The 18045-nt window shown below is 37.8% G+C and overlaps 1 protein-coding gene across 5 annotated transcripts in view; it reads left to right on the top strand.

Annotated features, from left to right (window-relative positions):
* Nucleotides 1-18045, top strand: part of LOC145981803 (multiple PDZ domain protein-like) — a 963820-nt gene that overhangs the window by 695340 nt on the left and 250435 nt on the right. For all 5 annotated transcript variants that reach the window (XM_083115230.1, XM_083115226.1, XM_083115228.1 and 2 more), the window contains one exon: nucleotides 3246-3439. In XM_083115230.1, the coding sequence (XP_082971356.1) occupies nucleotides 3246-3439 (194 nt within the window). The remainder of the gene's footprint in view (nucleotides 1-3245; nucleotides 3440-18045) is intronic.

Here is an 18045-nt window from a genome sequence, read left to right as displayed (position 1 = left end):
GCGTAACACACTGCGAAATCATAGGCGAAATCGTATCCTAGGAAAGGCACGGTTTATCACATGGCCGTTTCTGTGTGGATGTAGTGTCATGGAAAAAAGTACTTCCCCCATGGAGGTTTAATTCCAGTAGCTTTATCCCGGACGTATTTCTTTCCACGATTGTACAGAGACTGGGACAGGTTTCCAGTCCAAAGCTACTAAAATTTCAGTAGCTGTTTCTATTTTCTTAGTGGTGTTAACAATTGTACAGTCAAATAATAATATAGGGTGACCAATATAAAACTATACCCAAAACAAAGGTGGAAATAGTAGTTTTTATCATCAGAATGTTTTTGAAGTTGTTTGTCAGACTTGAGTGACGTGTTTTGATTTATTATTTAAAATTTGTCAAGGGTTTCAAAATCTCAGCTGCAGTTACGATATTACACACCAGTAGCTTCAAGCTACATTCCAGAACATTGAGACAAACCGACATGTGGCGCCTCTATACGGACAAGGCAACTTCCAAACATATGGTCTGGGCAGTGGAGCGTGTGACACTCTTGTGGCTGCATTTGCCAAGTTTTAACATGTAAGCTTCATACCGGGTGGCCAAAATGAAAGGTACCCAACTTGGAGCCCTCTGTAGCCTGTTTGAGGCATCGTAGAATTCTGAAATTTGTTGAATCCACTATGCAGACAATAAGAAAGAGGATGCGATTAAAAAAAAAATAATAGTTCAATTTTCCGCCACCAGGTTGAAATGTGGCGCTGTAATAATGTTCAATACTCACTTTAAGTGATTTAGCTGAGCTATTAATTAGATAGGCATTTGTTAGTGACTCCAAGTTGCAAGAAAATAATCTCTCGTTTATTGCAAGGTAAAGGCAAATCCATAACCAATTGGAGCAGTTTGTCATTATTACAACCCATCATGGAAGTACAGCGCCACATTTCAATCTGATGGCGGAGAATTGAACTTTTTTATCGCCATCCTCTTCCCCATGGTCTGCATGGTGGATTCACCAAATTTCAGAGTTCTACGATGCCACAAACAGGCTACAGACGGCTCGTGAGTTGCGTAACTTAATTTCTGGCCACCCGGTATGTACTTGATCAAACACTAACGCTCTTCGCTTCGTTGGGTATAGTTTTCTTTGGGCTACTCTGTATATTCCAAAAGCAGTGAATCCAAATGTTGAATTTTGATGTTAATTTTAATGCCCATTTCAATTTTCTGGCTAATTTTTTTATTATTTGTAAAAATTATCAAAATATCACTTCAGAGATTGAGGAAATTTCACAACTGACATTGAAAATTGTGTGAGTGTAAATTTGGCATCAAAAGCTTTCAAGCATAATTACAATAAATTATCAGACTTCTCTTCAGAAGTAGTGTTTAGTTTTCGTGTTCTGGCTTATTTTATTATAAAATTAATTTTAAATGTTTACACTATATCCATGAGCTAATCATTCATCCGTAGAAGGGCACTTAACCAAATGTCCCTTGTATTCGTATAAATCGGTCATTACTTAGTTTGTAAACTGAACTTTTTTCTTTTAATTGCCATAATACACTTAATTCTTAGCTTAGAAGGAACGTTTTCTTGACAAGACTCCATGTGTTGGGAGGAAGGGTAGTTCTCAGCGGTTTTGAAAATCTCTTAAAACCTAAGAAAGCCGTGCTAATCAACTTAAGGAATAAAATGGGCCATGGAAAAATCAGAATTTTGTGAAAATGTCTAGGAACTCCGAAATTCCAAGGAAAGTTAATTGGAAACTCGTTTAACTTTTTTCTATTAACTGGTTTCTTTTTGTGGTAATATTTCATGTAAAAATGTTATTTTAATTTTTTAATCGTTATTTTCAACAATGTTGAATAAACTTTATTCATTTGGTGAACATGAATATAGAGGATATACCACTTCTATTTAACGGGAAATTTGTATGATTATATCATTATAGAATGACTAGAAAGTGATTTGAAAATATGTCGAAAACCAAAAAGATACCGGAAATTTTGTTTTGCAAACACTGATTTCAATTTCTTTGAAGAAATAATTTGCAGAATAATGTACAGAAGGATTTAGTAGATATCACAATCACTATTGGTGCAAGCACATTAATCTCGAAATCATTTAATGGTGTTTATTAGACCTTAAGAAAGTAAACAAAATATATGTACTGATGGGGTGAAGCTCATATGAAAGGATATGTAAAGTGTAAACTGTAAAAAACTTAAATTTATCTTGATTTGAAATTCAATAATTTTTATAGGCAAAAATAGCACAAATATTATGTAGAATAGTGTACAAAATACTTGTTTAACCGTAAATAGTGTCATTTCATAATTGTAAACAAACATGGTAAGATGATATTTGGCAAACTTTCATTAAAGAAATTACCAAAATTCGACTACAAAGACTATAAAAATAGTTTGTTTCAATTATATAGTACATCCAGAATGTTTTATTTTCACTGGAAGAAAAGTTACTGAAATTATTATAGTTTCATTAACACACTCAACAAACATTTCCACAGTTGGTTCATGAATACAGTATCAGATGCAGAGGAAATGTATATTTACATTATATTTTTTCTAATTTGCTTTAATCAAACTGTTAAAATATTTTACACGGCTATTTACCAGAATAAGCTTTTCTACAAAGAAACAGGTTTATGGTGCCAAAAAGCATACAAGCCATTTTAAGTGTTTTTTTAATAATCAGAAATCATTTTTAAATAAAAATCTTAATTTTTGAAAATAAAATCTTGATTTTTTGAAAATAGAATATTGATTTTTTGAAAATAGAATATTGATTTTTTGAAAATAGAATATTGATTTTTTGAAAATGGAATATTGATTTTTAGAGAATGGAATATTGATTTTTAGAGAATGGAATATTGTTTTTTAAATGGAATATTGATTATTTTGAAAATAGAATATTGATTTTTTGAAAATGGAATATTGATTTTTTGAAAATGGAATACTGATTTTTTTAAAATGGAATACTGATTTTTTGAAAATGGAATATTGATTATTTTGAAAATAGAATATTGATTTTTTAAAATAGAATATTGATTTTTTTTAAATAGAATATTGATTTTTTTGAAAATGAAAACCTTGATTTCTTTCAATGATTTTTTAAAATAAAAATTTAGATTTTTTTCAATAAAAATAAAAAGTAAATAATTAAATTAAACAGTTTTTAACCAACATGTTACTTGCTCAGTCAGTAACCCTTCACTCCTTCGTCTCTTTCCAGATAAAGTGCAGAAGAAATATGGATCGGTAGGATCCGTGCATATAGTGCAACTCGAGAGGGGTCCCAAGGGGCTCGGGATCAGTTTGGCCGGCCACAAGGATCGAACCCAGATGGCAGTGTTTGTGTGTGGACTCAACCCCAGTGGCAGTGCTTTCAGGGACGGTCGCATCAAGATAGGGGACGAGGTCCTGGAGGTGAGTACCCCAACATTTTCTCTAACATATGTGACTTCTAAATGAAGTTGTAAGTGTTCTGTTGGCGTTATTTGACACTCGCGGCTTTCAGGAACCGGATTCTATTTTTGAAAACACAAGTTGGAAAAGTGCATTGAAAATCGAAACCTGCAAAGTACGTTGAACACCAACATAGGAAAACTGCGTTGAACACCGAAACTTGGAGGAAATGGAACACCGAAAACCATAACTTGAATAAAGGGGGACCGGAAAACAGCAACTTGAATAAAGGGGGACCGGAAAACCGCAACTTGAATAAAGGGGGACCGGAAAACAGCAACTTGAATAGAGGGGGACCGGAAAACCGCAACATGAATAGAGGGGACCGGAAAATGCAACTTGAATAAAGGGGGACCGGAAAATGCAACTTGAATAAAGGGGGACCGGAAAATGCAACTTGAATAGAGGGGGACCGGAAAATGCAACTTGAATAGAGGGGGACCGGAAAATGCAACTTGAATAGAGGGGGACCGGAAAATGCAACTTGAATAGAGGGGACCGGAAAACCGCAACTTGAATAGAGGGGACCGGAAAACCGCAACTTGAATAGAGGGGACCGGAAAACCGCAACTTGAATAGAGGGGACCGGAAAACCGCAACTTGAATAGAGGGGACCGGAAAACCGCAACTTGAATAGAGGGGACCGGAAAACCGCAACTTGGATGAAGCGGGACCGGAAAACCGCAACTTGGATGAAGCGGGACCGGAAAACCGCAACTTGGATGAAGCGGGACCGGAAAACCGCAACTTGGATGAAGCGGGACCGGAAAACCGCAACTTGGATGAAGCGGGACCGGAAAACCGCAACTTGGATGAAGCGGGACCGGAAAACCGCAACTTGGATGAAGCGGGACCGGAAAACCGCAACTTGGATGAAGCGGGACCGGAAAACCGCAACTTGGATGAAGGGGGACCGGAAAACCGCAACTTGGATGAAGGGGGAACGGAAAACCGCAACTTGGATGAAGGGGGAACGGAAAACCGCAACTTGGATGAAGGGGGAACGGAAAACCGCAACTTGGATGAAGGGGGAACGGAAAACCGCAACTTGGATGAAGGGGGACCGGAAAACCGCAACTTGGATGAAGGGGGACCGGAAAACCGCAACTTGGATGATGGGGGACCGGAAAACCGCAACTTGGATGATGGGGGACCGGAAAACCGCAACTTGGATGAAGGGGGACCGGAAAACCGCAACTTGGATGATGGGGGACCGGAAAACCGCAACTTGGATGAAGGGGGAACGGAAAACCGCAACTTGGATGAAGGGGGAACGGAAAACCGCAACTTGGATGAAGGGGGACCGGAAAACCGCAACTTGGATGAAGGGGGACCGGAAAACCGTAAGTTGCAAAAAAAGGGCCACCGAAACTTCGAAAATGACCCCTGAAAACCGAAGCTCGAAAACTGGAAATAAAACGAAACTGGAAAAGGGCATTGAGAAACTAAGCGACAAACTGCAGTAAAACCCGAAAGCGGAAAGCAGTTTCGAATACACGAGAAATACTGAAAGACTAGCTTAGTGAAAGAAACGTTTGAACAGTTTAACTCCCAAGTTTTCTGTATGAACCAAGAACTGAAAGAGTTATTTGCATTCCTTTTCGATTCATTACACGTTGTTCTATTTCAAGAACATATGCTTCCGCAAGTATTCCCCACACCTGCTCCTACCCATCATGGTTTTTGAAAATAGTCTGCATCCCTTTAGCATTAATAAAATTGCCCCAGTGGTGCGAATTCGCCACAAGTCGAGCCTAACTGTCGCGGAAGAGGTTCGGGATGATCAAGCACGTATCTAGAAATATATTTCGGAAGGTCCGAACAATAATAATAAACAATAATATAACTGTTTAAATTAAAATAATTAAATGGCCTCCCCGATGGCGCATTGGTAGCGTCGTTGCTTTGTAATCAAGGGTTCGATACCCGGTGAAGGCACATAGTGGTTCGGATCCCACTTTAAACTGTAGTTCCAGTCCCGATTAGCCTTACTGTGCATAAAGTGGACTTAAAACTCCAACTCAATCAAGTTATAATTAAATAATACTAATTAAATATTTAAACTTATTAATATTTTATTTTTATTATTACATGAAATACGTAAAAAAATAACAAATATATTTATTATCTAGCTTATATGTACTTAAGATCTCCAAATTTTGCATAAAAAACCAAGGAAATTAATGTCATATAGATAAAGATTGAATATTTATCGAATAATGAAAAAGGGTTTTAGATCCAGTTGACGAAAAGTAAAGTCTCTTGATTAATAGTTTATGCATATTATGATTAGTAGTGTGCATACATTTTCTTTGGTATTGTTCTTCAAAGCAGTGTGTTCCAAATAATAATAATAATAATAAATATATATAATAACCCATGGGTTCAAAGTTCATACGAAATAAATAACCATCGATTGTAGTACAAAAGAGTACAGTATTATGCTGAAAAGTATATTTTCATTATTTTTTTTAGTACCTTGTAAGTCTTTCGAGGAGGGGGTCCGGACCCCTTGAACCCCCCTAAATATGTTCTTGGGGATAATGTGTTATCAAGGTGGATTTGTTTAAATTAGGTCGATTTAAATCGCCATTTGAATAACTTTAAATAAATTATTTATAGAATAATGTACATAAGGATTTTGTAGATATCAGAATCACTTCTGGTGAATATACATTAATCTCATAATCATTTAATAGTGTTTATTAGGCTTTAAGAAAGGGAACAAAATTTATGTACTAATGGTGTGAAGCTCATACGAAAGGATATGTAAACTGTTAACACACTTAAATTTATACTGTTTTAAAATTCAGTAAGTTTTATAGTCAAGAATATCAAATATTTTCTGTACAATTAAATACAAAATAGTAACAATGTTAAGCCGTAAATAGTGTCATTATAATTAAACTGTAAATAAACATGGCAGCTGATATTTTGCAAACTATTATCTAAAAAATTGCCACAATTCAGCTACAAAGAGTATAAAAATATGTTAAGTTACAATTATATAGTACATCCAGAATCTTTTTATTTTCACTGGAAGAAAAGTTACAAAGTTTCATTAACACTCAACAAACATTTCCATAGTAGGTTCATATACAGTATCAGAAACAGAAAAATGTATATTTACATATATTTTATTTGTTTAATCAAACTGTTCAAATGTTTTACAAGGTTGTTTACCAGAAAAAGTTTCTCTGTAAAGAAAACATTTGCATGGTGCCAAAAAACATGCAAGGAATTTTAAGCGTTTTTTTTAAAAACAAAATCAAAAATCGATTTAAATAAAACGAATATCAATTTTTTTTTTTAAAATGAAAATCAAGATTTTTTTATCCACCTTGTCGAACTCCTGAAGCAAGGACACCTAGTGGAGAAGACTTTGCCAAAAATTCAGCTGTCGCAAACAGAGTGAAATAACATTTCACGCAGCTGTCTTCGGAAATGGCCGCGTGAGACGTCTCAGGTTTGTTGCAGGTAGAAAGAGTGGCGGCTCCTATCTTTTCCCTGGACCGAGAAAAGAGGATTCCATGAGAAAAAAGATGGAAGAGATGGGTTTGGGAAAAAGGAAGGACAAAAAGTTGATTGCGCTGCCGACGGCAATGCTTGGAAGTTGGAGAAAGAGTGTTGGACGACTGCCTCGAAGGCTTTTGCAGATTCTTGTATGACGTACTTCCCGAATGAGATGGCTTAGTTCTAAGGCTAGCAATATATAGTAAGTAAGTTAGCAGAATGCATACTGAGATTTCAGTTTTGTAATTCAACTTTCTCTCTGAATATATCTGGAAAGAAATGTCTTATTGTCTTACACGCACACGTTTCATTGCGAGAAACCAGAGCTGCCCGAGGCACAGTCTAGCGTCTGTCTTCTTCCAGCTTAGAGATGTAAATTAGCTTACATTACCTAAAGGTAATTTACTCTCTACGCTGCTATAGGGTGACTACTCAACCGGAAATTCCTTGAATTCCGCGTGAATTATTGGCTCCGGGAATTGAGCGTGAATTTCTCTCCGTAGACGTGAAAAATAGCAACTTTTATTATTTCAAATCGCATGTAATGTATAAATATTCATAAATCCCCTGAGGCAAGTTTTTCACTTTTTATCAGGGTTGATAAAAATCATTTTTGTTGATTTTTTTTTTTTAATTTAAATTGATTTTTTTGCTTAAAATTGCTTGCATGATTTTTGGCACCATGCACATAGATATAGGCCTATGTTTTTATAGAAAGGCTTTGTCTAGTAAACGACCCTGTAAAATATTTCAACAATTTGATTAAAGCAAATAAAAAAGATACGTAAATGCATTTTTTTCTATTTCTGATACTGTATATATGAACCTACTATGGAAACGTTTGTTGAGTGTGTTAATGAAACTATAAAAAATTCAGTAACTTTTCTTCCAGTGAAAATAAAACATTCTGGATGTACTCTATAATCTATAATTGTATTTTCAATGATAGTTTGCAAAATATCAGCTGTTTACAGTTTAGTGTTGTTAACACTATTTATACTTTAACTTGATTAGTATTTTGTATATTTTTCTACACATTGTTTGCTATTTTTGCCCATAAAATATTGAACTTTAAAGTTCAAGATAAATCTTGTATTTACATTTCCTTTCGTACGAGCTTCAGGCCATAAGTACAGTGGGATCCATGAGTATTACCGTGCAAATTGTCCTTGACTAGTTTCATTAATTTTTCTCTTACATCCTGTGTGTTTTTAAGCGATGGATTTTTATGTATTATGGTGCAGAAGTTGTCAACAGCTTGTTTTTAGTTTTCTTTTAATTCTTGAAGCTTTCATTGGGTCAAATAAAGTGCACGAACATGGTGATGGACAATTTGCACGGTAATATTCATGGATCCCACTGTACATATATTTTATTTCCTTTATTTTCCTATCTTGGAACCTAATAATGATTTGAGATTAAAGTACTTTTACCAGAAGTGATTCTGATATCTACAAAATCCTTATGTGCATTATTCTATAAATTATTAATTTAAATCTAGATTTAAATCAAATTGTAATTATTGTAATATAGGAAAGATTTTTTAAAAAATGTTTTAAGTGTTGTGCCTTACTGCAGTGGAGCCAGGTACAAAATATTTGGTCCACTAGTTTCCTCTCCCAGTGATACTGCTTCAGTGCAGCACAGACAGCTTTCCGGCGACGAACATTCCCCTCCCGCCCTCATCTTTTCTCCACATTTTTCAATCACCCTTTCGGTTTAGCCACTTACATAAGTGTCCGAGTAATCTAGACTGACACTGGTTTATTTCTTTGCATTTTCTGCTGTCAGCGTCTATTTCTTCGCGGGAATTATGTTGTACAAAGAATTTTCATTTCTGGATTAGGATGAGATTTCGCGCTAGATTGTTTGATGTAAATTTCATTATTCGGAGTGGATGCTTTTTTTTCCTTATTGGATTTTGTTGCGAATTTTTCATTCCGTGGCCTGCGCGGAAAACAAATGAAAAATGGAATAGCTTGATAAGTCTTGCTTCCTGTACCGAGATTTTTCTCCCTTCCCCCGCCCCCCATTTTGTGCGTTGGAAACGCCACTTGGAGAATAACAAGAACGTTAACTTTGACGCTTCATTCCTCGAATTGTGGAAACTGTACTTTGCCGCAGCATCGTACAAGTTTCCAAATTGTATTAAGGAGGAAATAAAAAGCATGCTTAATTCAGGAAATGCGTGTTACTTTTCTCTTCACAAACTTTTATCTTCTCATATAATATCTAAGATAGTAAATGTTAAAATATACAAAACAGTAATTTTGCCTGTAGTATTATATGGATGTGACACTTGGTCTCTTACATTGAAAGAGGAACATAAATTGAGAGTATTTGAAAATAAGATCCTTAGGAAAATATTTGGGTGTAAAAGGGATGAGGAGACAGGTGAGTGGAGAAGGTTACATAATTTAGAACTACATAATTTGTATTCATGTCCAGATATTATTAGAATGATTAAATCAAGAAGACTTAGGTGGGCTGGCACGAATGGGAGAGGATAGAAGAGTTTACAGGATTCTTATTGGGAAACCTGATTGTAAGAGACCTGTAGGAAGGCCAAGACGAAGATGGAGGGATAACGTTGAGATGGAGCTAAAGGTTATTGATAAGGATGGAAAAGATTGAACTGATCTTGCCCAGGATAGGGACAGATGGAAAGCTTGTGTTGCTGCAGCTATAAACCTTCGGGTTTAAGAAGCCTAGAGAGTTAGTAAGTTGTTAAGTTGAACAATTTTATGTCAGACTAATCTGACCTGGATCTACAATTGAATTGGGATGTGAACACTGTGAAATGGGCCTCAGCCTATCCACCGGGTAACGAACCCGACACGCCTAGACTACGAGGCGACTGTGTGACTATGTACGTGTTCAAATGCTGGTAATCTCCCACCTATGAATGCAACATTATAATGGATAGTTTAGAATAGATAGTAAGAAAAATATTTAGTTTTCAAATTAGCAGATATCCGTTTCTGGTGCAACCAATAATTCGGATAGTGCAGATATAACAATAGTCCGAATGTCTGGGTAGAACAGCTTTGATGAAGGATTGTGTAGAAAATCCGTGCAGTGAAATACGAACATGACGGATAAAAGAATATGTGGATAGACCGAAAACAGATAAACGATAAATACAGTGCCGGATCTACAAGCCTTAGGACCCCCCCAAATATTACCAAAGGCCCCCCCCTACCTACACCCACCCAACTCAAAAATTCAAAATGTTTAAATGTTTTCTCGCACCTGGAAAATTATAGGTACATTTGTTACAATCACGCAGTCATAACATTTTCCTGATTAAAGATTAGTGGAAGAAACCTTTACCCTGGCGTTTCTCGTGAAATTCCAACCTGATATCATTCTAGTTTGACTGCCAGGGTTGGGTGATTTAAGGTGGGAAAAGCGTCTCAAATCAAATTTTATCCGGGAGGGGGGTGTAAAGGCGGCCGCAGAGTGGTGCTGATCACATAACCTCCAAGATGGCCGACATCGAAAATATGCCAGGCCTTGCCCCCACATACCCTAAATGTGACCTTATGGCACGGTGATCTATAAATAACGTGCCAGAAGTATTTGTATTTGGGAGGACACCTTTTCCAGCATCCTTGCGACAAGGTACGTGCTTATTTCAATTGTAATTGTAACTGTAATTGTAAAAAGTGGAAACATTACAAAACAAGCTGTTTCTGTTACGGACTTCCTGTAACTCAATTTGCCGGGACCTGTTGCATGAAGGGGCCGTTGAGCGGCCGACGCTCTCGCGGTAAACGACTGAAGTAACTTCCCTGTATATATTGTATTAGTTTCTGTACCCCTGAGCAACTACGTAACCTAAAGGGTTACTTGTCTCCACCCCTCCCCCCACCCGCACTTCGGGGTTTTGCGGCTTGTAGGTCCGGCACTGGAATACTATCCGGGTAAGACTTAACGCTCACTGAGCGTTTCCGGCGTGTCAATGGGCGATAAGCTTTAAGATACCCTGCTGACTTCTGGCACGGAAATTCCCGCTTTGGTTCCGTACTTTTCCTGTAGTGGGCGCTACACCATTTCATTTCAATAGAAGTAGTTCCATTCCCGAGTTTCTGCGCGTTATCGAATAATCGGATAATTCGTTGATGATGATAATATCGATATCCGGATATTTTATCCAGATATGGCACGGCTAGTGCTAACCACTCCGCCATAGAGCTCGGCTGAATGAATCTGGTAAACGGTTTCCCTTCCAGAGGCCATTTCCTCTTGCCCGTGATACGACAGGAACCAGTAATATTGCGGAATTGTCGGGAGCAGCGATTTCTGGTGTTTCATTTCTTGGAATTATTAGATTCCGGAACGAAATTCTTCTTGGAGGAGTTACGACCGACGGTGTTCCGCGCATAAATTATGCGAGAATAATTATCCAATGGGAGTCTTCCGTCGAGCCTCGCATTGATGCAGAAGTTTATGAACACAAGAGATTAATCCACGCTGAAGATGGGGAGAAATTACCGGTAATTAATTTAACCGCCATGAGTTGCCGATGGTAAGTGGAAATTGGAATCCGGCGCTGGGTCCTGCACGTATATCTAATGGTGGATTGCCATCGTGGCTGTGGAAAAATGCCTCGTAATTTCCTGCCACTTTTGTGCTCCTCACTTAATTTTGGTCGTTAATTTTGCTTTTAAGGAAGCTTGGTTCTCCGCTGTGCGTTCGTTTGTAGCAAAAGAGCAAAGGTGGCTCCGTCCAGTTCGTTGCACTGTTTGACTTTCTCTGCACTCGCGTGTCTATTTGGTTACGCGTTGCAACACCAACTCGTGTTTATACCGCTCACAATTCCAGCTAGCGGCTGAGAAACAACGAATCAGCGACCAATTAAACTCTCTTCGGCTAACATCGGGCATTTTCGTATCACACGGCACCCGACCATTATGGCGGGACGAACAAATGAATGTCGGGACACACAGCATGTTGCCAAACGTACTGTACGAAGGGGGAGAGCCGTTACTGGATAAAAGTTGTACAATAGTACACAAGGCACGGAAAATTAGTACACAACTCCCGAACACTACAAACAAGCAAATATAGGGTGTTCAAAAAGTTACGCAACCTTATGGGAAAACATTTCTTATTCCATTTTTTTACATTAAGTGCTGGAAGTGATTGCCGTTTTGTTCTTGACACAAGTGGACACGACGAACCATGTTGTTGAAAACCCTTTTCAATGTTATCTGAGATGTTACCAACACAGCTACGAATATTGTCTTTCAATTCCGGAATACTGTGCGGATGAGTAACGTAAACGGAGTCCTTTGGATGAAGTTAAATCTGGAGATCACGGTGGCCATAACCCCACTGAAATCAGTCGTCCTGGAAAACACTCTTCCAAGTAACGCATTGTGTTCCCAGCTGTGTGGGCTGTGGCATTGTCCTGTTGAAACCATGTGCGTTCCAACTTCTCAGCTGACAACGTGTTAACAAATTATCTAACCATTGTTACATGTCGTTCAGAGACTACGTGATATGGCACACCAAACGCAACTTTTCTTCTGTTAACAACCTTGAAGCATTAACAAATCCCGAAGAATGCCCAGCCTCCACCCGCATACCAGGACGTCATTAATTAAGTGTAGTGGACGAATAAAATCAACTCCTCCATCAAGCGGCTGTACGACAAGTTCCTGAACAGCCCCGGTTTATAAACATATATTACAATAAGTAACTGAGCACCTATAACGAAACGAGAACAGTTCATAAGATTTTCCATAAGGTTGCGTCACTTTTTGAACACGCTGAAAGCAACTGAGAAAAACAGTACGTTTGGCAACGTTGTGACGGAAGAGCGATGTTACTCCTACAGCTTTTCGCAACTGAGGTTCAGTATAGTGTATTTGGTGTCTGCATCGTTTACACTGCACGTGTATTGTCACGTGGTGCGTGCTAACTAATCAAATGAACGTTTGAAGCAGCAGACAGGCATTTGTTGAATCTCTTGTCTGAACTCGATCACCGATATCCGTTAACTTGGTTGAACGTCATTTACTTGCACCAACCTGACACCGGGATACACCTGCACTACACCCATGGACGTCCGCAGGATTTTTTCCAGGGAGGGGCAATGAAGGAATTTCTTTCCAGGGGGGCAAACAAGGCACATTTTCCCCCAAAATAGTGTTGTTCCCTAAAAAAACATTGCTTAAATTTGAATTTATGGTGTTCATGCAATAATTAACACACATTATTGTGGCTGAAATGAAATTATATGTGTGAAATACATAATTTTTGGTTGACTATCATTTTCCGGGGGGGCACGGCCCCCCTTCCGGACGCCTACACCTAGTATCAAAACGTCCAACTAATTGTTCTCGACCACTTCCCAACTGATTTAAATACATATATATATATATATATATTCTGTCAAAAAAGTACCGAGAATTGTTAAATAAAACGCACAATTTTCATTTATTCATCACTATTTATTTTGTCTCCTTCAAAGTAGGCCCCATTTGATGCAACACACATATGCCAGCGTTTTTTCCAGTCTTGGAAACACTTTTTATAGGCGCTTTCCGGTGTGGCCTTCATCTCCTTCCACTAATTTTGCTTTATGGCTTCAATCGAGTCAAAACTGGTACCCCGGAGCGGCATTTTTAGTTTCGGGAACATAAAGAAGTCACACGGGACCAGATCTGGTGAATACGGTGGTTGATCAATGCTATTTATTGTGTTTTTGGCCTTAAATTCGGTCACAACTGTCGCTCTATGCGATGGCGCATTATCGTCGTGTAAAATCCACGAATTGATCTTCCACAAATCTGGCTGTTTGTGACGGATTTTCTCACGCAAACGCTTCAATACGGCCAAATAGTATTCTATATTGACCGTCTGTTCCTCTGGAACGAATTCATGATGCACCAAACCACGAATATCGAAGAAAACAATGAGCATCACCTTGACTTTCGAGCGACTTTGACGTGGTTTTTTCGGTTTCGGCTCGTCTTTTGTCCTCCATTCTGATGACTGTTGACTTGTTTGCATGTCAAACTCGTAGACCCATGTCTCGTCACCAGTTATGATGCGTTCCATGGATGTGGGATCAGAATTGGCGCGATCCAGTATGTCTAAAGAGACCTGCTCACGGTACTGTTTTTGAAGAAAATTCAGCTCTTTTGGAACAAGCCGTGCGGCGACGTGTCTCATGCCCAAAATATCCACCAAAAACGAACGAACAGACTCGTGAGAGATGTTAAGGTCAGTAGCTATTTCTCTTAAGCTGGAACGGCGATTATCGAGCACAATTTCCTTCACTTTCTCGATGTTTTCATCGGTTGAAGAGGTCGAAGATCGTCCAGGACGTGGCATGTCTTCGACGATCTCTCGGCCCTCCTTGAACGCGTTGTACCAATCGTAAGCCCGTGTTTTTGATAAAACTGATTCACCATAAGTCTTTTCTAACATTTTTAGCGAGTCAGCACACGAAATTCCGTTCGCAACACAAAATTTAAGGCAAACTCTTTGTTCAATAATTTCGTTCATTGTAAAAATCGTGATGCACTACTGAAGTGGACTGATTCAACCTCCTGCTGTAAACAAACTGGTTGACAGATCGCGCTCATGTTTGGCATAGTAATTAAGTACAGAGCTACCAACTTACGGAAAAAAATATTTTTAAAAAATCCTTTGCGCGGGCCTTTTAAATTACAAATTCCCGTTACTTTTTTGACAAGGTATGTGTATATATATATATATAATGTTGCGTCCTTAACTTTGTATGAATTTGCAGCAGGGCACCTACATTGAATACATTTTTTTTCTTTCAATGTGTTCGTTAAAATTGACTTTGTACAGTCACGGACACTGCCGGCTTGTAATGAATACATTGACTTTCAGTAGAATCGTTACAAGCCGGCAGTGTCCGTGACTGTATATTTACATTTGCCATGTTTAAAACGCTAATGTCCCGCAGCTTGGCTGTGCGTATAAAGCGCCAGACTTCGGGCTCGGGCTACAGGACGACCGCTGGTTAGTCTCTCCAGGGGCAAGCATAATAACTTTTCTTCTGCGTTTTTGGCCCTCGTATGGGACAGGTGATCACCATCGTGAGGATGGGGATCTAGGGATGAGGCGCAACCACAATTTTTTGTTTGTGGGGGGGGGACAATAATAATAATATTGTAGTAGTATCAAAACGTTATTATTAGGGCTTGAAAGTTGAGGAAAAATCCTTTTTTCCCATAGTGTCCGAAGACGAGGCCCAACATAATATATGTTAGTTTTGGGTCATTGTAGGCCAGAAAAGGTGGGTTTCATTTGTCCTTTTTTGCCTATTTTTAGGTCTTAACGGCTTTTTTTTGCAACTTCACCTTCTTCCGACTACGTTTTTACTAACCATTCTCAATTCGAATCATCATCAGTTCATCACCTCTTAAACATCCTTTCTGTAGTAAAGAAATAAAAAAAAGAAAGAAAGAAATATATTTGAACCATCCCTGAAACGAGAGAAAAACATGTTTGGACGACTGAAGCAGATACGGTACAAGGTCCTTTAACCGTAACTTGTCTGGAAGGTCGCGCTGGAGATGTCTATTGTGATATACTGCAATGCCAACTGAGGTAAGGTTTCCGAAGTCCTATTTCTGTAACCCTAGTGTGGTTAGGCCAAATATGATTTTTCAAATTGTTAATCTAAAAAATATATGATATCTGAAAGAAGATGCATTTCATTCATATAGTTTTTTCGCACTGTGTGTTCCATACCACCAGAACTTTGTATTTCTTTTATTCATTAAATATGTAATTAAAACTTAAGTTATTAATTAATTTGGATCACAATTATACGTCCTTTTTTCAATTTTTAGGTCCTTTTTTATATTTTTAGGTATTTTTTTGGCAATTTTTATGTCTTCAACTTCCTAGCCCTAGCTATTATTCTCGCAAATCACGTAAAAAGTGGGCAGAAGTCGGTGGTAAAGCACTTGTGTTGGCACCAACGATTTATATTTTATTTTCAAAACGTTCAGTTTCACATTGATATGGGAAAGATGAAAGACAGAAAATGCATGATAAATATATTCCGCATAAAATTATTTTTACACATATGTATAACTTGCACGTATATGTGTTTTACACATATGCAACATGAAGCGGCTTGAAATAAGAAAATGCATGTGTAATATGGTAACACTAATTGTGTATGTATTCAAAGCTTCTTTAATTCATATATGTACAACATATATTATTTAAATACATTATACAGTAAACCCTCGTTAACACGAATATCAAGGGACCGAAAATTCAAGAGTTAGTGTTAAAAAAATTCTTGCTAACCGGTGAATCAAATTTTATTGTTGCAATACAGTTCTTTCTACACATTAACCATTTACAATACGTATTGTGTATGTCATCATAGAAAACACTACTACAGTAATTAACTTTAAAAAAAACACTCCCAGATCATTTTCTGTGAAAAATTCCTGTATATTGCGCTTGCAGATGGGAACGCAAATGCCTGGTAAATTCACGGCCAACTGTACTCATGGCTTCCGTAAAACTAGCGGTCAATTCGGATGTTGCAGCAAAACGTTCTAAAGTGTCCAATAGAATAGAAAAACACATCTGAACACACAACTGAATTTGTTGGTTAAATACGTATAAGCCCATTGTTGACGCTATGATTGTCGAGCAATTGCACCCAAGTTTTAATCTTGATGTTACTCGTACTGGCTATGTTTTAAAGAATAGAAAAACACATTTGAGTACATTGTTGATCTGAATCTGTTGGTTACAATACTGTATAAGTTGATTGTTGACAAGATGATAGAGATTGTTGAGCGATTTCTTACATACCTAGCAGAGGAACAACAGAAAAAAATTATGAAAAACTTTGAAAGTTCGTGTTAAATGAGATACAATGACGTAACGGACCAAAAAACAGTTCGTAATTCGTGGTAACCGAAATTCGCGTTAACCGATAAAACTTTCTATAAGATATAATACATCCCTTCCGGGACCAACATTTTGTTCATGTTAACCGAGTGTTCGTCTTAAGCGAGTTTGTGTTAACGAGGGTTTACTGTGTAATGAATTCATCCACCTCATAATAAACAAACAGCAGAAATTATATAAATTGTCTCTTACATGTGCACGCTCCATTTTGTCAAAACAATTATTGATGGATTTAAGGCAAAGCCAATTAAGAGAAGTCGTATTTCTCTCTGTAATAATTTACAATGCATGACACAAAACAATAACGCATTGTGAGCGAAGCGAGCAAGAACATTTTTAGATCCAATTTTTTGCGAACTGAAAACAATGTTGATTTAATAGGGCGCAAATCATTTCATAGACATTCTCTCTTTTACAATTCTCTTTACTTGCAACGACTCTGAACGTGCTAAGACTTAAGAAAAGGAGGTATTGCGAGCGAAGCGAAGAAGAAAATTTTACGAAATGTATTTTTACTTGCATAAAATATGAAATCGAGGGGTCGATTGCCCTTCTGTGTCCCCTGCAGGTGCCCTTGGCCGTCAATGTTTGCCCCCCCTCCCCCCAGGTAGAATCGATTTCCGTCCAAGCATAGGCGGAGTTTTGGAGGGGCCAGGGGGGCCTGCCCCCTCCCTTACTTAAAAAGGACTAAAAAATAACACATGATTAAGTTCAGTTACTAAATTTTTCTTATGAAGCCATACCGCAAATCTTGACGTTTGGCATGATGTCATGTGCAGTAATTGCACTGCTATAGCGGGTCTTAGACGATTTGATTGATGTGTACAGTTTGAGGAAAGAAAAACGTAAAATGACTTTGTGTTGAGTCAACAGTTACTGCTGAGGCATCACAAGAACTTTTCAATTTATTTTTTCTAATCAAGAAAGTGTGGGGCGTTACCCTCACACCCCCTATACGCCTTCATGGCGTGGTGCTATGCACAGGGGAACACTTTACCTTTTTTTTAAAAAAAATTTCTGAAGCTTACTATTATACCGTAACTTTTTTAAAGTAATACGAGTATTGTATTAATAAAAAAATAATGAAATGCAAAATGCAATAATCGTACTGTTTTGCTTCTTTT

This window comes from Lepisma saccharinum, chromosome 30, assembly GCF_977018435.1.
Source record: "Lepisma saccharinum chromosome 30, izLepSacc3.1, whole genome shotgun sequence".
Lineage (NCBI taxonomy): Eukaryota > Metazoa > Arthropoda > Insecta > Zygentoma > Lepismatidae > Lepisma > Lepisma saccharinum.
Note: the sequence above shows the minus strand (reverse complement) of the source record. Positions and strands in the feature narration are given on the sequence as shown.